Source organism: Salvelinus fontinalis, chromosome 23 (assembly GCF_029448725.1).
Source record: "Salvelinus fontinalis isolate EN_2023a chromosome 23, ASM2944872v1, whole genome shotgun sequence".
Lineage (NCBI taxonomy): Eukaryota > Metazoa > Chordata > Actinopteri > Salmoniformes > Salmonidae > Salvelinus > Salvelinus fontinalis.
This window is the reverse complement of record NC_074687.1, coordinates 15,626,118-15,648,535: the sequence shown is the minus strand read 5'-3', so window position 1 is coordinate 15,648,535 and position 22,418 is coordinate 15,626,118. Positions and strand designations below refer to the sequence as shown.

Here is a 22,418-nt window from a genome sequence, read left to right as displayed (position 1 = left end):
ATGCTGGAAGACCCAGCCATGACCCATCTTCAATGCTCTTACTGAGGGAAGGAGGTTGTTGGCCAAGATCTCGCGATACATGGCCCCATCCATCCTACCCTCAATACGGTGCAGTCATCCTGTCCCCTTTGCAGAAAAGCATCCCCAAAGAATGATGTTTCCACCTCCATGCTTCACGGCTGGGATGGTGTTCTTGGGGTTGTACTCATCCTTCTTCTTCCTCCAAACACAGCGAGTGGAGTTTAGACCAAAACACTATATTTTTGTCTCATCAGACCACATGACCTTCTCCCATTCCTCCTCTGGATCATCCAGATGGTCATTGGCAAACTTCAGACGGGCCTGGACATGCACTGGCTTAAGCAGGGGGACCTTGCGTGCGCTGCAGGATTTTAATCCATGACGGCGTAGTGTGTTACTAATGGTTTTCTTTGAGACTGTGGTCCCAGCTCTCTTCAGGTCATTGACCAGGTCCTGCCGTGTAGTTCTGGGCTGATCCCTCACCTTCCTCATGATCATTGATGCCCCACGAGGTGAGATCTTGCATGGAGCCCCAGACCGAGGGTGATTGACCGTCATCTTCAACTTCTTCCATTTTCTAATAATTGCACCAACAGGTGTTGCCTTCTCACCAAGCTGCTTGCCTATTGTCCTGTAGACCATCCCAGCCTTGTGCAGGTCTACAATTTTATCCCTGATGTCCTTACACAGCTCTCTGGTCTTGGCCATTGTGGAGAGGTTGGAGTCTGTTTGATTGAGTTTGTGGACAGGTGTAACGGCTTTCTTCTGTGGACGAAGGAGAGGACCAAAGCGCAGCGTGGTTAGTGTTCATCATGTTTAATAAAGACAATAAACGTGAACACTACAAAATACAAAACAACAAATGTGAAAATCCGAAATAGTTCTGTCTGGTGCAGACACACGAAGACAGAAGACAACCACCCACAAAACCCAACACAAAACAGGCTACCTAAATGTGGTTCCCAATCAGAGACAATAACTAACACCTGCCTCTGATTGAGAACCATATCAGGCCAAACATAGAAACGGGAAAACTAGACACACAACATAGAATGCCCACTCAGCTCACGTCCTGACCAACACTAAAACAAAGAAAACACAAAAGAACTATGGTCAGAACGTGACAACAGGTGTCTTTTATACAGGTAACGAGTTCAAACAGGTGCAGTTAATACAGGTAATGAGTGGAGAACAGGAGGGCTTCTTAAAGAAAAACTAACAGGTCTGTGAGAGCCGGAATTCTTACTGGTTGGTAGGTGATCAAATACTTATGTCATGCAATAAAATGCAAATGAATTACTTAAAAATCATACAATGGGATTTTCTGGATTTTTTTTTTAGATTCCGTCTCTCACAGTTGAAGTGTACCTATGATAAAAATTACAGACCTCTACATGCTTTGTAAGTAGGAAAACCTGCAAAATCGGCAGTGTATCAAATACTTGTTCTCCCCACTGTAAGTGTTTGTAGTAAATTCAAATGGTAAAAAGATTGTGATTAGTTTGACTTATGACTTAAGACATAAGACAATTGCCAGCAGCATACCACCCTTGCCCTGTGTAGGGTGCAGTCTTTCGGATGGGATGTTAAATGGTTGTGCTAACACTCTGGGCATTAAAAATGGCACTTATCTTAATAGTAGGGGGGTTAACCCTGGTGTCCTGCTTAAATTCCATCAAGGCCACCTAATCATCCCCCTCATTTCTAATTGGCATATCACTCCTCACCTGATGGGTGATGAGCGTTGTGTCACAAAAATGGTTGCCATGCATCACCCAGGTTGGTGGTGCACATTGGAGGTGGGTGAGGTGATTTCCCTCGTACTATGTAAAGTGCTTTGAGTACCTCAGTTGGTAGAAAAGCGTTATATAAATCTAATATATACAGTATAATACATCATCCACACAACATAGGTGATGAACCTTGCATAAAGTGTTAGGGAAAGGCAAATTAGTTAGTATTGTATTATCACTGTTTTACCCAAACAGGTATGCCAAGCGAACAACTTTCCTGTCTGATGCTCCAGATTGTTTTTTAATTCTAGGTAAGTGGCACCTGGGACTTTTCCCAAATATCTTTTTTCTTTTTTCTTTATACTTAAAAAAAAGGGCTACAAAGGGTTTTTCCGGCTGTTCCCATAGGAGAATACTTTTTGGTTCCAGGTATAATTTCTTTGGGTTCATCTACCTGGAACCATAAAGGGTTTGTTCAAATGGCTATCTTATTGGGACAAATATAACCCTTTAATAACCGAATAACCCTTTTAGGTTCTAGATAGCACCTTTTTCCCCCTAAGAGTGTAGGCATTAACATCCTACGTTATCCTGATAATGTCAAAAACCTGTTCTGTGTTTGTGGTCTCCAAATACCAGTAAATTATATGGTCAATAACCCCAACTGTATTACTGGCTCAAATCTGCCACTTTGCTCAAACAAGTTCAGCACCTCTTGGAATTATTTTATGCCAACTATTATGAAATCTAACTCTTATGTCAGCATCTTATAACATTACTACAGTAGTCATGGTGACTCATGAGATACTGTGTAAATACTCATTACTTAACTGTGATGAAATGCATATAATAGTGAGTTTCTTCCTTAGGGGAAACCTATGGACTACTCTTCTTAACAAGAATCTCAGGTTGGCCCTGGATTATTGTGCTACGGGGATTACATGGTTCTTGTAGTGGAGGTTTGGGCTTTCCTTCACCTCTCTGACTTCTGCATGCATACTGACCAGGAGACCCTACGGGCCTGTTCTGCTTTTGCCTTTGTCTGAGTTTCTGTGCCCTGTTATAAAACTGTTATACATTGTTATACAGTACATAACATGAAAATAACCCTAAGTATTTCATCAGATGTGAGCAATAGACCTCATGAACAGGGAACACTGTGTTCCTTCCTATGACAGATGGATTGTGTCATAGACTAGACAGGTCATACAAAATGAGAGAAGTAATGAGTTTACCCTGAGGAGTGCAACATCTGTGTCATATAACCTTAAAACAAAACATGTTTTCTTAAAGATAAAGGATTTATCTTTCCTGTGATTGTTAATGTCCGAATTTCTATTTTCTTTGTTAAGTTTAGACCATCCCCTCATTAAGATTGGTAGAGCAGCAGCATCATAAGTGTGTGAAATGTTGGGAGATGTGAGTCATCATAAAAGCTGAGGTCATCCTTATGCAACTTTGAAATTACATAAACATTGTTACCTGGTTTAGAGTTGGAGAGAGGAAGAGATAGTTAGGGAGAGTCATCCACAGCAATTACACATTGACTCTGAGATATGATGATTTGTGTTCTTATTTGTAGCTACTTAGCCTGCTACCTGAGGTGGACATATTCTTGTCATCATATTTATCATATTGAATAATGGCTAAAGTTTCTGTTTTGACAATGGCTAAATGTTCTGACATCCACCAGTAATTCTGCCCACATTTTCAAAGGATAGGATTGCACTCAGGACGATAGACATTGAATTTTTTTTAAATACAAATCCATATGCTAAGAGTATAAGAATGACAAAGCTTTTTTGAACCACAACAAAATAGATTTGTGCAAAATAGATGCACAAATTATTCAACAGATTGTTTATAGTATACAAATAGCCTGCTGCCTAAATTACATTTGAGAGGTACTGTATATCATTGTGGACATCGTTTTCTTTATCTAAAGCAATAACCTTTTGCTGTTTTCTGTGTCTTTTAAATCACAATATGTTTTGGCAGTGTTCTCAAACAAATGTAAGGGTAATTCTAGCGCTGCTTCTTATATAAAGGATTACATAAAACAATGCACCCCCCCCCCTCCCACCCCCCCGTGATATAACCAGTGCAATTCTAATGAAGATGAAACAAATAGGTCTAGGTAGTCTATTACCATACCTGGATAGTGTCGCTAGTCAGATATATTTCTCTAAAACATAGTGTAACGATGATAAATGTCAGGTTGTTACATGAACTGAGTGCCCGGCGATCAACACTGACGTTAAGTGGTTATGCAATGTTGATATGTTATACAAGTGAGCCATTTAATGGACCAATAATGTTTCACAGTTACCGTCACGTGCTTCCCTGCGCTTTGTTCGGCGAATCATCATAGCTGAATTTGAAGTCGCTAACTGAACAACAGTATGGAGTACGGCGAGGACCAGATACTTTCATTTTAATTGAATTTTGGCATGAATTGTTATAACCGAACAAGAAAAGTTTGAATGTCAAGACCTGGGCAGAGAAACTAACTAAGCTTTCCAGCTACAGTGAGCGCGAGAGGTTAGCCAGCTAGGGAAATTCATTGGGTTGTTTCAGGTCTTACATAAAAACAGGTAACGTGAAATTGCACTCGGAACTTTGCTCTACAGAACGTTACTCCCAGGAAACCGTCCTTTTGCCTTCTAATGACTTTTAAAGTCTGCCAACCTCCGATGAAGGATTTGAGTTGCCAACAATGTTTAGCTGACTAGAAGTACATACCTGGCGTTACTTGCTGTTATTTGGGGAGGCGTAACGCCGTTGTCAGCCAAACAAGAGGATTGACTCGACTTCTACTTCCTCAGTTCGTGAATTACTGTACTAGTTTATTCAGCAAAGCTGGGTAGGTAAATCGGCATTACAGTGCCGTAACAGAGTCCGAATATATCGCTTTTGAAAAACGGGATGTCTACATACAAACTAATTTGACATTTTAGCAAATGCTTGGTGCGTAATATATTCGGCTGTCGTGGAATGAGGCCTAACCAGCTCTTCTATTGGAAAACGACACTAATCGTTCAATATGGCACATGCAACGTTATAGTCTGAAATATTTGGGAAGTCTACATACAAACTATTTTGAAATTTTAGGAGTCACCAGTTTGGTGCGTATTCTATTCGGCTATCGCGGAACGAGGCCTAACCAGCTCTTCTCTTGGAAAACGACAGGAGTCTTTCACGATGGCACATGTAACCTTATAACGTTAGTCTGAAGACGTTTTGTGAGAAGGAGTGTTTTTGAACACAGTTTGCTATGTGTAATATTCCAAGATGAACATGGAGAACGTAATCCAATCTCACCAGTCGGCGCAGTTTGTCCACCCGGTATACAACCCTGGAGCAGCGGGTATATGCCCTGAAATGCTCGAGGTGGCAGAGGAAGCAAACCGGGCAGGTGACTACGACCTTGCTGCAGAGATCTATAGTTCTCAGCTGGCGGACCTCCAGCATCCAGACCGGGGCCTCTGTTTGCGCAAAGCTGAGGCTTTGGCCCAGACCGGGCGGATAGCAGAGGCGCTTGACTCGTACTGCACCGCGGCCAACATTGGCGAACTTCGGCCAGGCGAATTGCAGCTTCTGGTTGAAAACATAGCACGGACTCTTCGCGAGAAGGAGCTGACGTTAAACATTAATTCGAAGGCAACGAGTTGTCATAATAGTGGGAATGGAAACAATGGGGTTGAGGCCGATGGGACGTTTGAGGAAGAACCCTTGGACTTGTTTTCATGTCGCCTTTGTAGGTGTTTACTGTCAGAACCAACCACCTTGGAGTGCGGCCATACGTTTTGCAAACATTGTTTAGAAGAAGAAACTGTCAAAGACTGCATACAATGCAAACATAAACTGAACAAAAGAGACGGACAGATCCTGTCCATTGGGTTTAGAGTAAACGTCATTCTCAGTAGTTTGTTGGATAAATGTTTCGACTCTGAAAGTAAAGCCAGGAGACATTGGATAGAAGGTGAGGTCTCACGAAAGAAGCACGATTACACTGATGCCCTGGACAAATACAACAAAGCCGTAGAACTGGGTAAGATAATGTAACATTTACAATAAGTTTGAATAAGCAATTGTCGAATTCATATGTTTTAGAACAGATTGTGTATTTTATGTTTCCCTTTTACCTATTTAAAACCAAATATATGGGAGTCTAGATGACCTACTTATCACTACTCCGCATTGTGACTTGCCTAGTTAAATAAAGGTTACATTGTGTCACCGATAGTGGGTGACACTGTACCCATTTCAGTTCTCGAAGAAATCCTTTCATAAACCCAGTAGCCCCACCCCCCCTTTATTACCAAACCCAAATTTCTTTCCTGAGTCACATACCCCATGGATTTATTTAATAATGTTCACATAATGGTTATGCTGTTAAATTAAAATTGTCTGGACTACATGTTGTCTTTTTCTCACTGGCTATGTAGAATAAGTAGGCCTTTTATTGGGACAAATTACATTATTGGATGTAAGCATGTTGGCATTTGTCACGAATCTTGACCTGGAGGCAGCTCTGCAGAGTGGTCAGGTCACTAGCTAGCATGTTGCACCTTTAAAGCAAAAAAGAAAATAGTTGTTTTCTAGATTTCTATGATATAGCTAATTTTGACTTAGCAGCTGGCCCATCTAGTGAAAATTGCTCTGCCTCCAGAGCAAGATTCATGACAATCAATGTCAACCTGCCTTAGGCAACATGGTCTCTGGAGCAGAGGCCATGGCAGCCTAAATAAGTGGCACATCCTTTACATCTACATAGGTTATCTTTAAAATCAGCATTGCGGTGATTCTCAGTTTCAACCATGGCAGTAGAAAATTTTGTTTGAAAAACATTATGCATCTGCAACAATTAACTAATTTTGAAGACTAAGATGCCTAGTTTGACACAGTGTCTTATTTTAAATTACATTTGACATTTTTGCCTGAATTTTGTAAATTTTCACCCAAAATTCTTATTACAGAAATGCCTCTGAATTAAATTCTCTGGTTATTTTACACAATTTTACTTTACAAAAAAACAAATTTATTTGCATAAAACACAAAGTTGCTGCAGTTTCTTCCGTAACACTGATATGATTTATACTAGTTGAGGCTTACATGAAACTATAATATTTATTATCTAAAAACATGGGACATGCTTCTCATTACGTAACACTTAAAAAAAAAAGTTGCTGTAAAAACTCCAATCATTTTTTAAAACAGTTTTATTCACCCATGATGCATAATCTATTCTGAACAAAAATATAATTACAACATGTAAAGTGTTAGGCCCATGTTTCATGAGCTGAAATTAAATCCATCCACCTGACAGGTGTGACATATCAAGAAGCTGATTAAACAGCATGGTCATTACACAGGTGCACCTTGTGCTGGGGACAATTTTCTGATTCACGCCCCTACATTTTTTAAAGGTATCTGTGACCAACAGATTAATATTTCTATTCCCAGTCATGTGAAATCCATAGATTTAGGGCCTAATGAATTTATTTCAATTGATAGATTTCCTTACACTGTATGAACTGTAACTCAGTAAAATCTTAGAAATTGTTGTATGTTGCATTTTATATTTTTGTTCAGTGTTATTTTTGGTGATAGGTTGAAACACATGAAACACTCATGGACATTTTAGCTAGCATGCTGATGAAATTATTGAATAACATGTATGTGTAAATTTATTTTGCAAGTCTCACGCAGGCAGTGTGATCAGCATGTTACATGCTGACTAGACCCGGCACGAGCATGTTGATTTTGTCCATCCACACTAGGAGCAAAACTCTGAACCAACTATATGAAGTTGGGGACAGGTCGAAAAACATGAAACATTTAGCTAGCTAGCTTGCTGTTGGTAGCTAATTTGTCTTGGGATATAAACATTGGGTTGTTATTTTACCTGAAATGCACAAGGTCCTTTTTTCTGGATATTTTGTAGAATTTTCACCCATTTTGTGTCACACAAAATTGTGTGTTTTCTACTCCCAACAATTAATCCTCAGATAAAAGGGGAAACCTAATTAGTTTCTAGTAATCTCTCATCCTTCAGTCTTATTATTCTGTGGACTTTATATGGTGGTTGGAAACCAAATTTGACTGGAATGTTTACCTCAGTTCATCTTTCAATCACCCACGTGGGTATATGCTCCAAAAAAACAATAAGGAGATGGGAGAGGTTGGACTTTTAGGGCATCATGCGTCAAATGGAACCACATTCTATTTTAGCGCCTGGCTACGCATACGCTCGCTAGCAGTTTGGATGAAATGATTGAATAACATGTATGTGTACATTTATTTTGCAACACGGGCAGTGTGGTCAGCATGTACGCTAGCCTGGCAGACACGCGACCCACGTGTCTACACAGCCAGCTGCGAGGACGTAGAGCGGCTGGTGTTAGCAAGACTACAGTTACTCTCCATTACCACCCTTTTTACACCAGGCCAAAGAAAGTTATTTGGTTACCAGGTGATCCAGCATATGATTTCTAAGATGATAAAATGCTGCTACAGAAAGAGACCTGTTTTTTAAACATTCATTTAGTTTTGCATTTATTTCTGATTTTAAATGTAACCGTATTTCAAACCATGTACAAGTCCATTATTATATTGGCGTTTGGTAACTGTAGCATATTATTTGCTCCAAACACAATAAAAATGCAATGTGGTACGTTATGGCATCTCTTATTTCATTCCATCGGTGAGATTGTGTTGCATAGGGAGTTGTGTGTGCAAACAATTCCGTAATGGATTCTTGCCTGGGCTTTGTTTGCTCTTGTGATGGCGCTTGTTGGCCTCTTCCTAAGTTTTTGGCATTCATCCATCATGCTGTATTACATACCTGTGTTTCAAATGGTGGAATAAGTTGCATGTATTTCCTCGAGTGGCATCACCTGCAATATGGTCATTATTTAACCCAGTAATAACAAGTCCTCTTTTGCAACCCCTGATGAAAGTTAGACTCTTATGAAAGCTGTACCATGACAATTAATGCATTACCCTTATCTCTCTAAAAGACACTACTTTTTAAATTAAAGGGTTGTCCACTACTGCTATTGAAATATTCCTAAGTTATGTTAAGGTATTATTCATTTAGGTTTTCAAATTCACTCCCCTTTTGTATGAAAAACAGTATAAACCACAGACAGGCCCCAGTTAGTTTTATTTTCTCCAACATGCTCCACGTGTTTCTCATTTTAGGCAAGCTGCAGGCATGCAGGTCACTCCTAAAGTCTACTTGTTAGATTTTACTGCATGGTCGGAACCATAAGCTAACCATGTGTATGTGACCAATAAAATTTGATTTGATTTAAAGTTAAAACACCAGGTCAGCCCTGAACAGTTCACTCCATATAGATAGCCAGGAGTTGTTTTCCCCAACCTTGTGACCTGAGATTTACCAGGATAAACTTGGGCCCGTAATTAGCCTAACTCCCTAGAAAAAACTCCTGTGTTGACCCTTACTACAGAGAGAGCATTGAGGCATAGTCAGGAAGGAGAGCGAGCCAGGCTGAGGCCCTTTGGTGCTTCAGTAGAGGCCGGCCCAACAGCATAGCACAGAAGCTCTGACTGACCCCATTCCTTTTGCTTTAATGTCAGCTACTGACCTGCTTATTTAAGTCAGGAGAAGGGGGGGTGACACAGACTGCTTTTACCCACAGAGGCGTCATATCCACTGAGCCAAAGATTCATAAACTTTTACATGTTAAAATACCGCCTTTTTTATCCCCAATTTCGTGATATCCAATTACAATCTTGTCTCATCGCTGAAACTCCCCAACGAGCTTGGGAGAGGCTACGGTCGAGTCATGCGTCCTCCAAAACATGACCCACCAAACCGCGCTTCTTAACACCCGCCTGCTTAACACGGAAGCCAGCCGCACCAATGTATCGGAGGAAACACCGTTCAACTGACGACTGAAGTCAGCCTGTAGGCGCCCGGCCCACCACAAGGAGTTGCTAGAGCGCGATGGGTCAAGAACATCCCAGCCGGCCAAACCCTCCCCTAACCCGGATGACGCTGGGCCAATTGTGCGCCGCCCTATGGGACTCCCGGTCACGGCTGGTTGTGACACAGCCTGGGATCAAACCCGGGTGTGTAGTGACTCCTAGACCGCCGCGCTACTCGGGAGGCCTCAACTTTTTACATTTAAGTAATTTACCAGACATTCTTATCCAGAGCGACTTATAATAGTGAGTGCAAACGCCATGCTCTACCAACTGAGCCACACAGGACAGAATCATTCATCAGAATGTTGACCCTCTCGTCTCTCCCCTTCTCACTAGCCAGAAGGTTGTTGCATGTCATTGTAGACCTATTCCTGGCACAGACTGCATGGTCGACTATGGTGCAGTATTTTGATTCAAGGGAAATGCTCCGGATTGGTCCAGTGTTCCCTACTCATACTGTGTGGGGTGAATAACATCCAACGTCGCATTACATTTCTGCAGAAAAGACACATGAAATAAGTTGACATATTGTTGCATAGTAACTGATACTGTTCTTTGTGGTCTTGTATACACTGACAACATTGTACCTGTGTGGAAAGGTGTAAATGACATTTTGTCATTCTTCCTGTGTTCTCTCTGTTCTACAGCGCCATCTATAGGTAGGCTACTGGGACAGCGTGCTGAGCTGCACATGGACAGTAGGAACTACAGCCAGGCCATCCAGGACGCAGAGAGCTTGTGCAGACTCAAACCTCTCTGTCCAAAGGTGAGAGAAATTGATATGTAACGCAATCTACCTAACCCAGCAGAGTATAGACCTAGACCACCAGATGGTCTCTGTATATCTGGGCCTTGGATTAACCTGTCTCTAGTCGTGTCATGAACTACCCATCACATCTCCACAGCCACAGTCTAACCCAGTCAGCATCCAATACACTATACGTGCTCAGGACTGTAAGTCTGTGAGTTTCGATGCTACAAGCTTGTGTATGTTATAATGCAAATGACAGCAGCTGATAGACATGCAAAATAGATCATATAGACTTGAAAACCAGGCACTAGTGTCAATAGGGAAGAGCTTATGTTGACTAGGTTGAAGAGCCCCTGGAAATCTAACCCAGGGGTTATGACAAGAATTACCTTCTATTCCCATGTTTCCCCTGTTTTTAAATGGTTCTCTCTTAGGTCGTTTAGGCCGCTCACTGTAACAATATTTAGATGATAGATTATCAGTGTTTTGAAAATACTTTAGAGGTTTAGTTGAAATGCCATCAGAGTATTTCCTACTCACTTTGGTGTTTCCCTACTCAAAACACCCTCTCATCTGTGTTTTTCCCCAGGCCCACTACATCAAGGCCTCAGCCCTGAGTAAAGCCAACTACAATGATGAGGCCTTAAAGGAGTACTTCATGTGTGTAGCACTCAAGCCTGATTGGGTGAGAGTGAAGCTGGAAGCTCAGAAGGTAATACACAAGTTAAAAAAAACTTTTGTCCATCTACTTCAATTACAGACTTAACCACAAACGTAATGCCCCTTAATGTCACATCACAATTATATAAAAATGCAGTATTACTATGTACGATATGACAGTGTAAATCTGTCTCCATGCTTACCAGACCGGATTAGTTTGGTTTTAAATCCTGCTCTGCTCCACACTAGTTGATGACGCAATGCCCCCATTCCAGCTTTCTTAGCTGGGGAGCTATTCCAGGCCTATCCCCTGCTGTCACTGTGGCCTGTTTTAGTAGCTCCACTGCTGTTACATATTCACTGCAGCATGTACTGTCCGGTGGTGTAAAGTAAAAATACTACTTAAGTTGGTTTTTGTGGTATCTGTACTTCCTAATTTATATATATTTTTTACTTTTACTTTTCATTTTCCCTAAAACCCAAAAGTACATTTTGAATGCGTAGCAGGACAGGAAAATGGTCCAATTCACACACTTATTAATATCCCCTACTGTCTGTAATATGGCGGACTCACTAAACACACATGCTTCGTTTGTATATTATGTTTTACTTTGATACTTAAGTATATTTAAAACTAAATACTTTTAGACTTTTACTCAAGTAGTATTTTACTGGGTGACTTTCACTTTTACTTGAGTCATTTTCTATTAAGGTATCTTTACTTTGACTCAAGTATGACAATTGGGTACTTTTTCCACCACTAGTACTGTCACTATGACAAGGCAGTCTGTCCAGTTTGAGCCATTGTCCTGTATTTCCACCATATTCCCTTTTAAACTCTGGGTACTAGTTATAAGCTACTTATGAATGCTATGACATTGTATGAGCGTGTTGACTGACAGTGTGTGTTTCTGTAGCTGCTTAGTGAGCTGTTCTCGTCAGCGTTTGAAAAAGACGGTCAGCCCACTCCCCTACATCCCCTACAGGGTGGTCCCTCCACTCGCCGCCTTAAGCCCCCCGCCCTGCTCAGCTCTCTACACCCCCTCACCACCCGACAGAGGCCTGGCTGCTCCTCTCAGGTCGGCACACACACACACACACACACTTACCTCCCCACACACCTACTTCTCCTAGTAACTCCAGTCTTCTCCTCTCCAGGACCCAGCATTCAGTGCGAGTTCTCCTTGCGAGGGTCCCTCCTACTCCTCCAAACACCCCCTGTCCCCCAGCAGTGAAGCTGAGAAGCCTCTGCTAGAAGACGCCAAGAGCCTGGCCAGTGTCCTGGCTGCCCTGCCTGCCCCCCCAGGAGGCCTCAAGAGGAGACATAGTGGGGACAGCCCAGCCTTCAACGCCCCCTCCAAACTGCCCAGACCAGATCAAGCCTATTCCTCCTCTCACCCTCCTGCTGCTTCCCCCGGGAGGAGGACAGTGACTGCAGACCTGCTCGACAGTAGAGATATGGAGTGCTCCCTCTGTATGAGGTAAGAGGACCACCAACCAACCACCACACAATTATGCATTTACGATTAGCCACTCAGTGTTTGATTTTCAGTCAATACTGACAATTACTTCAACTGATAAAGCCTATGTTATTGTGTTTCCTTCAGGCTGTTCTATGAGCCCGTCACCACCCCCTGTGGACACACCTTCTGCCTCAAGTGTCTGGAGCGCTGTCTGGACCACAACCCCAATTGCCCTCTCTGCAAAGAGAACCTCTCAGAGGTAAACACACACACACAGGAAGTAGCTGTACTCTGTATGTGGATAGATGGCTTAAGGCAGACCTGGTGATTATGAAAAATGATGGCTTAGGGCTGTCTGTAATACAATATAATCTCTGTTCTGTGTTTGTTGAGTGTCTGAGGTATGGTTTAGCGTGACCAAAACAAAGTTAGCACAAAGCTTCCTCCGACACAGGGAGTGAAGTAGGATATTGGGACAATATATAATTAAAGGATAATTCACCAAAGACATGGATGATCCAGTAGAATGTGAATGTAACGTCCTATTCCTTTGTGTTCTGTATAATACCAGTATCTGGCCACTAGAGGGTACAACAAGACCCTGCTGATGGAGGAGGTGCTGCAGCGTTACCTTGGAGACGAGCTGGAGGAGAGGAAGAAGATCCACGAGGAGGAGATGAAGGAACTGTCGAAGTGAGTCTCTCGCACTCACAAACGCATTAGCACACAAACACAAATATAATCACTTTACATAGCCATTGATTTTATGGTAAATTAATCACGTAGTAGCATCGTCAGTGAGTTAACTGCACTTCAACAGCCCTGCCTTTTCAGCTAATTGCTGACCAATCTTGTATCCCTCCTTACACCCTAGCTTGAACCAGGAAGTGCCAATCTTTGTGTGCACCATGGCCTTCCCCACCATCCCCTGTCCATTGCACGTCTTCGAACCATGCTACCGCCTCATGATCCGCCGCTCCATGGAGACCGGAACCAAACGGTTTGGCATGTGCATCGCTGACGAGTTGAAGGGTTTCGCTGACTATGGCTGCATGCTGGAGGTCCGGGATGTTAAGTTCTTCCCCGATGGGAGGTCCGTGGTCGACACCATTGGAGTGTCCCGCTTCAAAGTGCTGAGCCACGGTCAGAGAGACGGATACAACACGGCCAAGATCGACTACCTGGAGGATAAGAAGGTGTGTGTGTTGGTGTGTACTGGCTAATGCTGTGTGTGAGGATGGTTTTGCATGCATGTGGATACAAAGAGTGCATTAGAGGTATTTGGATAGATCTAGATAGATATTCATATCCTCACTTTTGTACGTTTTGTGTATGTGTTTGATATGTGTATGATTGGAGTGTGTATGTGATCCTCAGTCTTCCATCCCAACCGTGTGTGTTCCATTGTGTGTGTACTTTGTGTGCTAACTGTATTATATATTTTGTGGTCAGGTGGAGGGCCAGGAACTAGCAGAGCTGCAGAAGCTTTATGTCTCTGTGTACGACCAGGCCAGTGGCTGGTTCACCTCCCTCAAAGATAACATGAAGAGCCAGATAATCAGCCACTTTGGACACTTGCCCTGGAAGGACCCTGACCCACAGGTACGACACTAACCTAACCATTTCACACACACACACACACACGTCTCTCCTGGTGAGAATCACACTTGTATGTCATATAGGGATTGAATGGGCTGCATTTATCCCTCCCTCCAGAGTAATCCCAGTGGTCCAGCGTGGGCTTGGTGGCTGTTGGCTGTTCTGCCTCTGGATAACCGTGCCCAGCTCACCATCCTGGCAATGCCGTCCCTCAAGGACCGCCTCATTGCCATCCGCAGGGTCCTTATCTTCGTCACGCGCAAGAGACCCCGATGACCGCTCAGCCGCCTCCATAACCGCTAGGACCATGCATGGTCATTCACTTGTTCATTAAACCCACTCATCAGACTTGATATGAGGGCGATGCCTTTGACTCCCTTAGACATTAGGTTTGACTGAATTATGTCACGCTATCTCTCAGCTTCCTCTGTCCCCTCTCTTAGGGAGGGAATAAGATGTCAAGATAATAGAACTGGTGACTGTCATGATGCACCAGAACTAAGCTGACCACATAACTGTGTCGAGTCCATGATGGTGTGACTTATACAATTTTCTTAATATTGTACATTTAGTATAAAAACAAATATTTAAAAAAGACCTGACACGTACCAAAAGATAATTTGTTTGACTGAAAAATAATACAAATCGGTATTGTATTGGGTTGTCTTTAGTTTGGATGTTGTTATGTTTCTGTTCAATCCCTGCTGACTATGGTGAGAGACACATGTAAGACCAAGAGAGATAGAAACCACCGAATGGAGTAGAAGGTCTACATATGAGAATGTGCTCCTGTTTAAATGGCTTTTCTGCACTCATTTCTACATGACTAGGGATATAGATGCAAAACCTGAAGCTCTGCGTCTAGCCCAGGCATGTGCCTCAATAGAGTGGTGAAGTAGTAGTGCATCTGAAAGAAATGCAAGCGTCCTGAAATTGGTATGTATGTAGATGGAAGAGATTTGGGGTTAAACTCAGTTATTGGTAGACATAATCTAAATGTAACTTTTTTTTATTTTATTTATTTTTTACTTTCAGTAAAATTAAGACATTAAAACAATTTCCCTACTGTAACTTGACATTGTTTATGAACATGTAATCAAACTATGATAATCTGAATGATAGTCCAAAACAACAATGGTAATGTATGTACTGTAAGTGTCTCTGGGAAGGAAATGGGGTTAAACTATTCTGTTTCATGTCTTGTTTCTCTTCTGCTATGTATATTATGTGTGGTCAATGTGAATTGGATGATTTAACTGTGTGATTATCAATGTTAAATCTGAGGCCTTTACAATGTCTTATTTAAGTGTAATTATTTAGTTGTTTCTCCTGATCTGTATGACACGTGTAGCGCCTCTTTTGGCTGGTGTTATGACTTGTTTATTTCTGAAAGGAGATATAGCAATTTTTTTCTGGATCAAGAGATGCCTGAGATGTATTTGGTTTCTGATTGTTTTCCTTGAAGTGTTCAGAAAGAAAGATTTAGCTATCGTCATTTCATTGCAATGTGACATTACATGACCAAAAGTATGTGGGCACCTTGTTGAACATCTCATTCCAAAATCATCGGCATTAATATGGAGTTGGTCCCCCCCCTTGCTGCTATAATAGCTTCCACTCTTCTGGGAAGTCTTTCGCAGCAATGTTCCATCATTTAGTGGGTGACTTGCCTCCGTTCAGCCACGAGCCTTAGTGAGGTCGGCACTAATGTTGAGCGATCAGGCCTATTTCGCAGTCAGCGTTCCAATTAATCCCAAAGGCGTTAGAGGGGGTTGCGGTCAGGGCTTTGTGCAGGCCAGTCAAGTTCTTCCACACCGATCTTGACAAACCATTTCTGTATGGACCTCGCTTTGTGCACAGGGGTATTGTCATGCTGAAACAGGAAAGAGCTTTCCCCAAACTGTTTTCGCAAAGTTGGAAGCACAGAATGCCATTGTATCCTGTAGAGATTTCCCTTTACTGAAACCAAGGGGCTTAGCTCGAACCATGAAAAATGGCCCCAGACCATTATTCCTCCTCCACCAAAATGTATAGTTGGCACTATGCATTCGGGTAGGTAGCGTTTTCCTGGCATCCGCCAAACCCAGATTCATCCGTTGGACTATCAGATAGTGAGCATGATTCATCACTCCAGAGAGTGCGTTTCCACTGCTCCAGAGTCCGATGACGGCGAGCTTTAGACCACTCCAGCCGATGCTTGGCGTTGCGCATGATGATCTTAGGCTTTTGTGCAGCTGCTCGGCCATGGAACCCCATTTCATGAAGTTCGTTGAGAGCAGTTCTTATGCCGATGTTGCTTCTAGAGGCTGTTTGGAACTTGGTAGTGAGTGTTGAAACCGAGGACAGACAATTTTTACTCACTACGCGTTTCAGCTCCGATGTTCCGTTCTTTGAGCTTGTGTGGCCTACCAATTTGCGGCTGAGCCGTTGATGCTCCTACACGTTTCCACTTCACAATAACCGCACTTACAGTTGTTGACCAGGGCTGAAACTTTATCAATTGACCTGTTGGTGTCTTATGACGGTGGCACGTTGAAAGTCACTGAGCTCTTCAGTAGGGCCTTTCTACTGCTATGTTTGTCTATGGAGATTGCATGGTTGTGTGCTCGTTTTAAAAATTTTATACACTTGTCAGCAAACGGTGTGGCTAAAGTAGCCGAATACACTAATTTGAAGGGGTGTCCACATACTTTTGTGTGTATATATAGTGTCTCTGAAGAGGAAGCTGAACCAACTAAGCCACAATACAAAACGTATTAAGAGCATGTTTTGAGGAGACCGAGAACATTACATGCAAATGACTAATCGAGGAAGATAAATCTCTGGAAGTATTTATTAAATTTTTTGTAGAATACCCTAAAACGTGTCTACTGCGAGCCGTTTTGAGTCATTTTCTTAGTGTTGTCTCTACTTTCAACCTGGTAAGTATGGGATAGATTAAATAGGAAATGTTCTGGGACTATTGTTCTTTTGACATCTGCAGCTCCATTTGGCTTGTTTTACTTAAATGTCTTGTTTTATAACCTGTTTACTTGCTGTTGTCTGTTTTATCCTGGAAGGTTTTATTGAATGTTACTTTCTGGCCTTGATGTGGACGCTCTGCTTACGTAACTTCACAGGGACTGTTTCACTTCAGGCAGTGTCTGTTTGGGCTGATTTATAAACCAGCCATAACAGACTCGGTCTCAATCAGTCTATACAAATCTCAGCCCTTGGTTAGAAAAATACACAACTATAGATTGACTCCCAATTATGCTTGCCCAATGATGTATTAGGGTCAGGAGTTTTTGCTCTTCAGGAATAACTCCAGACCCAAACTGAAGGGCAGTCTAACACTGGCCTGGAGTGAGGCCTGCTCAGATTAAAGGGCCACCACCTACTTGGCTATGTTAGTTTTCTAACACAAAGGAAGAGGATCATTTATTTTCCAAGACATTAAGATTTAGTTTGGGTCACCCTTCTGTTTTTGGGTATGGCTTATATGAGCAGCTCAGGGGGAATGACAGAATTTCAAAGTTTTTCATTTTTCTCCTGGGCTCTGTCATTGGAGGTGATTTTTATATAGACTCCACAGTGTGGCTGTTGCTGGGCAAGGTGAAGTTGCGATCATAGTTATGGTGGCAGTGGAGAGTTACAGTAGATGAGTCACTGTGTGGATTTTTGGGGTGCTGAGTTGACAGACATACAGACAGAAACAGCTCAGGTTCTCCCTTTGTAACAACAGGCCGACAGATAGACCAGACCACACCCCAATCTGACTTTGACGGTCACCTAGATGCTCAGCACAAATGTCAATATCAGGCCTTGGTTCATAAGGTGAACATGTTGATTCAGAACAGTAATCTGTTGCCCAATAGATTTGAGTAATTTGAAGTATGTGTGTATTGTGCAGTGTGTTTACATCAATCAGCTTGAGAAAGTGTATAGCTTACAGTCTATGTATGTTTATATATGGTTTAAGGTATATCTAAACGCATCTATACATGAGACAGAAGCACTAGGGTTGAGGGGTCTCTGTAAAATATTTGTGTGATATTTTTGTTGTGGTAGGAGACTTGTGTAAGTCATCATCCAACTGTCATCTCAGGCTGATCCTGCTGCAGCCCTTTCCTGTTTCCGTCAGGCTGATCCTGCTGCAGCCCTTTCCTGTTTCCCTCAGGCTGTTTCCCAAAATAACATGACCAACACACCCTCAAACACGAAGGTGCGTACTCACTCACTCAGTGCTGCCTGACAGTACAGAAGCCTGCAACCGTAACCTCTGATCACTTTATCTTGGCATGATGCTTGAACCAACAGATCCCATGAGATATTATGTTTGATGGCATCTCATTTGATTTTGATTATATTTTTGTAATGAACCTATGTGTGCGTGCGTGAAATTGGAGGTGCGTGAAATTGGCTGAGGGTTTTGAGTTACACACGCACCTGTTTGCTGTACAGGTCCAGAACCAACAATGCCTGTTTTCCCCTGCCTGCTGCCCAATTATGCAAACAGTTCCTCTTTTCTGCTTTTCTCTGTGGCTGGAGGAGGAAGAAGTAGATGAGCACGGTGTGACTAATCTACTGTAACTCTCCACTGCCACCATGTGGTCAAACATTACTGTGGGCCTCCACAGCTATGAGCGTCACTTCACGCGTGTGAGCAAGGTGTGACTGTTATCAAACACCACAGATTGTGAAGGTAGTTAACTGTAAGGCTGTAAAAATGGGAAGAATTTAATCGCTCTGAGTGTTCGTTCATTTGCGCTCCCAAGTCGGTGCCTCCCGCCTCTTCAATGTGTCTGCTCGTTTTCCATTCTTGCTTCCAAGTAGGTGCTCACACACACACTGCCAGGCATCCCCCCCCCCCCAGGTTAATTTATGTTGCTTGGCACTGGTCTGACTTGATCGACGGCTTCAGTTGGGTCACAGTGTGTGTGTATGGAAGGAGGGGGCTCACTGTTGCTGGGACAGACCACACACACAGTTGAATCTCTTCTGTTTACCCAACCATCTACAGTATCTTTTCTGATGGAAGGGCAGATCTGTTGCGATAGACAATGTTCAATTATTATGTCTGGATGCTTAGATATTGAACTTTACTGTACTTTTATAGACTGTAATTATTGATGAGACATTATGGGAATCTTTTGGATCTGCTTGCATGAGAGAAACATAAGAACTGTTTTATTCCCATTTTGCCAATTTAGATTTTATGAGGGAATACAATTTGGAAAGTGACATCATTGTAATGTATAGGGTATTGACATTGAAAGTACATGATACACAGTGTACAAAACATTAAGGACAACATCCTATTATTGAGTTGCACCTCCCCCCTTTTGCCCTCAGAACAGCCTCAATTCGTCAGGGCATGGACTCTATGAGGTGTCGAAAGAGTTTCACAGTGATGCTGGCCCATGTTGACTCCAATGCTTTCCACAGTTGTCAAGTTGCTTGGAAGTCCTTTGGTCCACCATCCATTCTTGATACACACCAGAAACTGTTGAGTGTGAAAAACCCAGCAGCGTTGCAGTTTTTGACACAAACCGGTGTGCCTGGCACTATCTACCATACCCTGTTCAAAGGCACATCTTTTGTCTTGCCCATTCACCCTCTGAATGGCACATACACAATCCATGTCTCAATTGTCTCAAGGCTTAAACATCTTCATTTAACTTGTATCCTGCCCTTCATCTACACTGAAGTAGATTTAACAAGTGACATCATTAAGGGGTCATAGCTTTCACCTGGTCAGGCTGTCATGGAAAGAGCAGGTGTTCTTAATGTTTTGTACACTCAGTGTATATGAGATAGAATAACAATAGACTGCAGTATGAGTGATGTCGCAGTGCAAACACAGAATGAAATGCTCTTATGTTGCAATGACAACCCTTTTGACTGAGATGATCAAATCATAAAAGCCATGTGATGCCAGAGAAATAGAATTCAACCATGTATTACATCACCTACCTGCCTCCAGCCCACACACTCAGGAATCCCACTATTACAACCCCACAGAAGTGAACCAGTCATGTGGCATGTAACATACATAATTCAATACATTTTCCCACAGTCCAGGGCCTTAGCAGCCTGGTCAAACAATACCCAGCATGTCCTATTTCTGGCAGCTAGATGAACTGTGATGTCGCCACATTGTATAGGCAGCTGTGGCCATGAGAACTAGGGGGCCACTTTTAACGATGGCTGCAAGATAAACACGGTTACAGCCTTTAGTACTGTAATGTTGATGGGACAGTTAGACTAACCTAGTTCATCATCGAAGACTACTGTTATATAACTTTATGAATTTTGGGCCTGTCTTAGTTGAGTCACGGGGTACATGTAGGGAACTGATCTGTGTAAAGAGCACCAGGATTTGGGACACAGGGACTGCCTGCACACTGACAATTCAGCCATTCCGGATGACATGAGAGGAGCTTGCAAAAATTCTGCTGATATCTGTTGTGGTGGAAACAATGGGACATGATGCAGGAAAGGGGACAGAACCCAAGAAAAATACCAGGGTTGACATCAGTGGTGAAATATTTATCACTGCTTCCATTTCACATGCTCTAATTAACTCATCTGACAGAGCTGGCGGTTGGTGACATTCCCAATGTTACTGTGTACCCTACAACACAGGCCTCTGAGAAAGATGGAGGGTGTTCTTGTAGGTTGATGTTGGTTTTGAGAGGATGTATTGATTCAGGATGATTCAGCCGTTTAGCTCATTTACCATTGTAAATATTGTCTGCACTAAGGCGACAAGACTTCCTTTTCTGAATGACAGACTGTTTGTGTAATGGACACGATGGGAGACAGAGAGTTGGTTTCAAGCGCAGGGCGCAGCAGGAGTTTATTTGTAAAGGACCACAGGAGGAGGCAGTTAGCTGGGTCCAGGGGCATGCAGAAGGTCATACACAGGGGGTCCAAAAAGGCAACAGGACAGGCAAGGAAAAGGCTAGTAACGTCATCCGGGAGATCAGGCAATTGGTTGATAACAGGAAATCTGATAGGCTAAAGTACAGGCAGGGAATAGCAAAAGGCGTAGTTAGTGAGGCAGGCAAAAACTATCATACACAGGATTAAATTACAGGAAAAACAGCGCTCCGTCACAAAACAAACAACACCTCACAATAACGGGGTGCAAAGAACTGAACAAAATAGTGCGTGTGTAACAGTATAAATTTAAACCGTCCCCTCGCCCCGACACGGGCGCGAACCAGGGACCCTCTGCACACATCAACACCCACGAAGCGTCGTTACCCATCGCTCCACAAAAGCCGCGGCAACATTACTTATAGGTTTCAGAGCAAGTGACGTAACTGATTGAAAAGCTAGTAGCGCGTACCCGCTAACTAGCTAGACATTTCACATCCGTTACACGTGATAATGACATACAGGTGTGTGACCAGGTGATCAAAATTCAGGTGATTGGAATCTGGGCTGGGGATCTATGTGTTTGAGAGTGAGTATAACTTTAGTACGTCCCCTCACCGAACCAGGGACCCTCTGCACTCATCAACAACGGTCGCCGACGAAGCATCGTTACCCATCGCTCCACAAAGGATACGGCTCTTGCAGAGCAAGGGACAACATTACTTCTATGTTTCAGAGCAAGTGACGTAACTGATTGAAACGCTAGTAGCGCGTACCCGCTAACTAGCTAGCCATTTCACATCCGTTACACGTGATAATGACATACAGGTGTGTGAACAGGTGATCAAAATTCAGGTGATTGGAATCTGGAGAGTGGGCTGGGGATCTATGTGTTTGAGAGTGAGTTGGAAGCAGACGTTACAGTTTGTCGTTCTTTTTGATTGATATCAAATCAAATTGTGTTGGTCACATACACATATTTAGCAGATGTTATTGTGGGTGTAGCAAAATGCCCATGTTCCTAGCTCCAAAAGTGCAGTACTATCTAACAGTACACACAAATCTAAAAGTAAAAGAAGGGAATTAAGAAATATATAAGTATTAGGATGAGCAATGTCAGAGTGGCATTGACCAGAATCCAGTATATACATATGAAATGAGAAAAAACAGTATGTAAACATTATTAAAGTGACTAGTGATTTAATATCTATGTACATAGTGCAGCAGCCTCTAAGGTGCAGGGTTGAGTAACCGGGTGGTAGCCGGCTAGTGATGGCTATTTAACAGTCTGATGGCATTGACATAGAAGCTGTTTTTCAGTCTCTCGGTCCCAGCTTTGATGCACCTGTACTGACCTCGCCTTCTGGATGA

At 42.7% G+C, this 22,418-nt stretch overlaps 1 protein-coding gene across 1 annotated transcript; it reads left to right on the top strand.

The window, feature by feature from the left end:
* Positions 1 to 4,114: 4,114 nt before the first annotated feature.
* LOC129820898 (LON peptidase N-terminal domain and RING finger protein 2-like) lies at positions 4,115 to 17,210 on the top strand. The gene is made up of 10 exons (XM_055877999.1): positions 4,115 to 5,805; positions 10,358 to 10,476; positions 11,051 to 11,173; positions 12,039 to 12,200; positions 12,280 to 12,602; positions 12,729 to 12,843; positions 13,156 to 13,277; positions 13,459 to 13,780; positions 14,037 to 14,186; positions 14,301 to 17,210. The coding sequence occupies exons 1-10, from the start codon at positions 5,046 to 5,048 to the stop codon at positions 14,457 to 14,459; spliced, it is 2,355 nt and encodes a 784-aa protein (XP_055733974.1). The 5' UTR covers positions 4,115 to 5,045; the 3' UTR covers positions 14,460 to 17,210.
* Positions 17,211 to 22,418: the final 5,208 nt, after the last annotated feature.

Bases quoted from the DNA above. Each gene is read 5' to 3' on its own strand.
- LOC129820898 (XM_055877999.1), top strand. From the start codon at position 5,046: ATGAACATGGAGAACGTAATCCAATCTCACCAGTCGGCGCAGTTTGTC. The intron at 12,844-13,155 runs GTAAACACACAC...GTATAATACCAG, and splicing joins GCAAAGAGAACCTCTCAGAG to TATCTGGCCACTAGAGGGTA. The intron at 13,278-13,458 runs GTGAGTCTCTCG...CTTACACCCTAG, and splicing joins GAGATGAAGGAACTGTCGAA to CTTGAACCAGGAAGTGCCAA.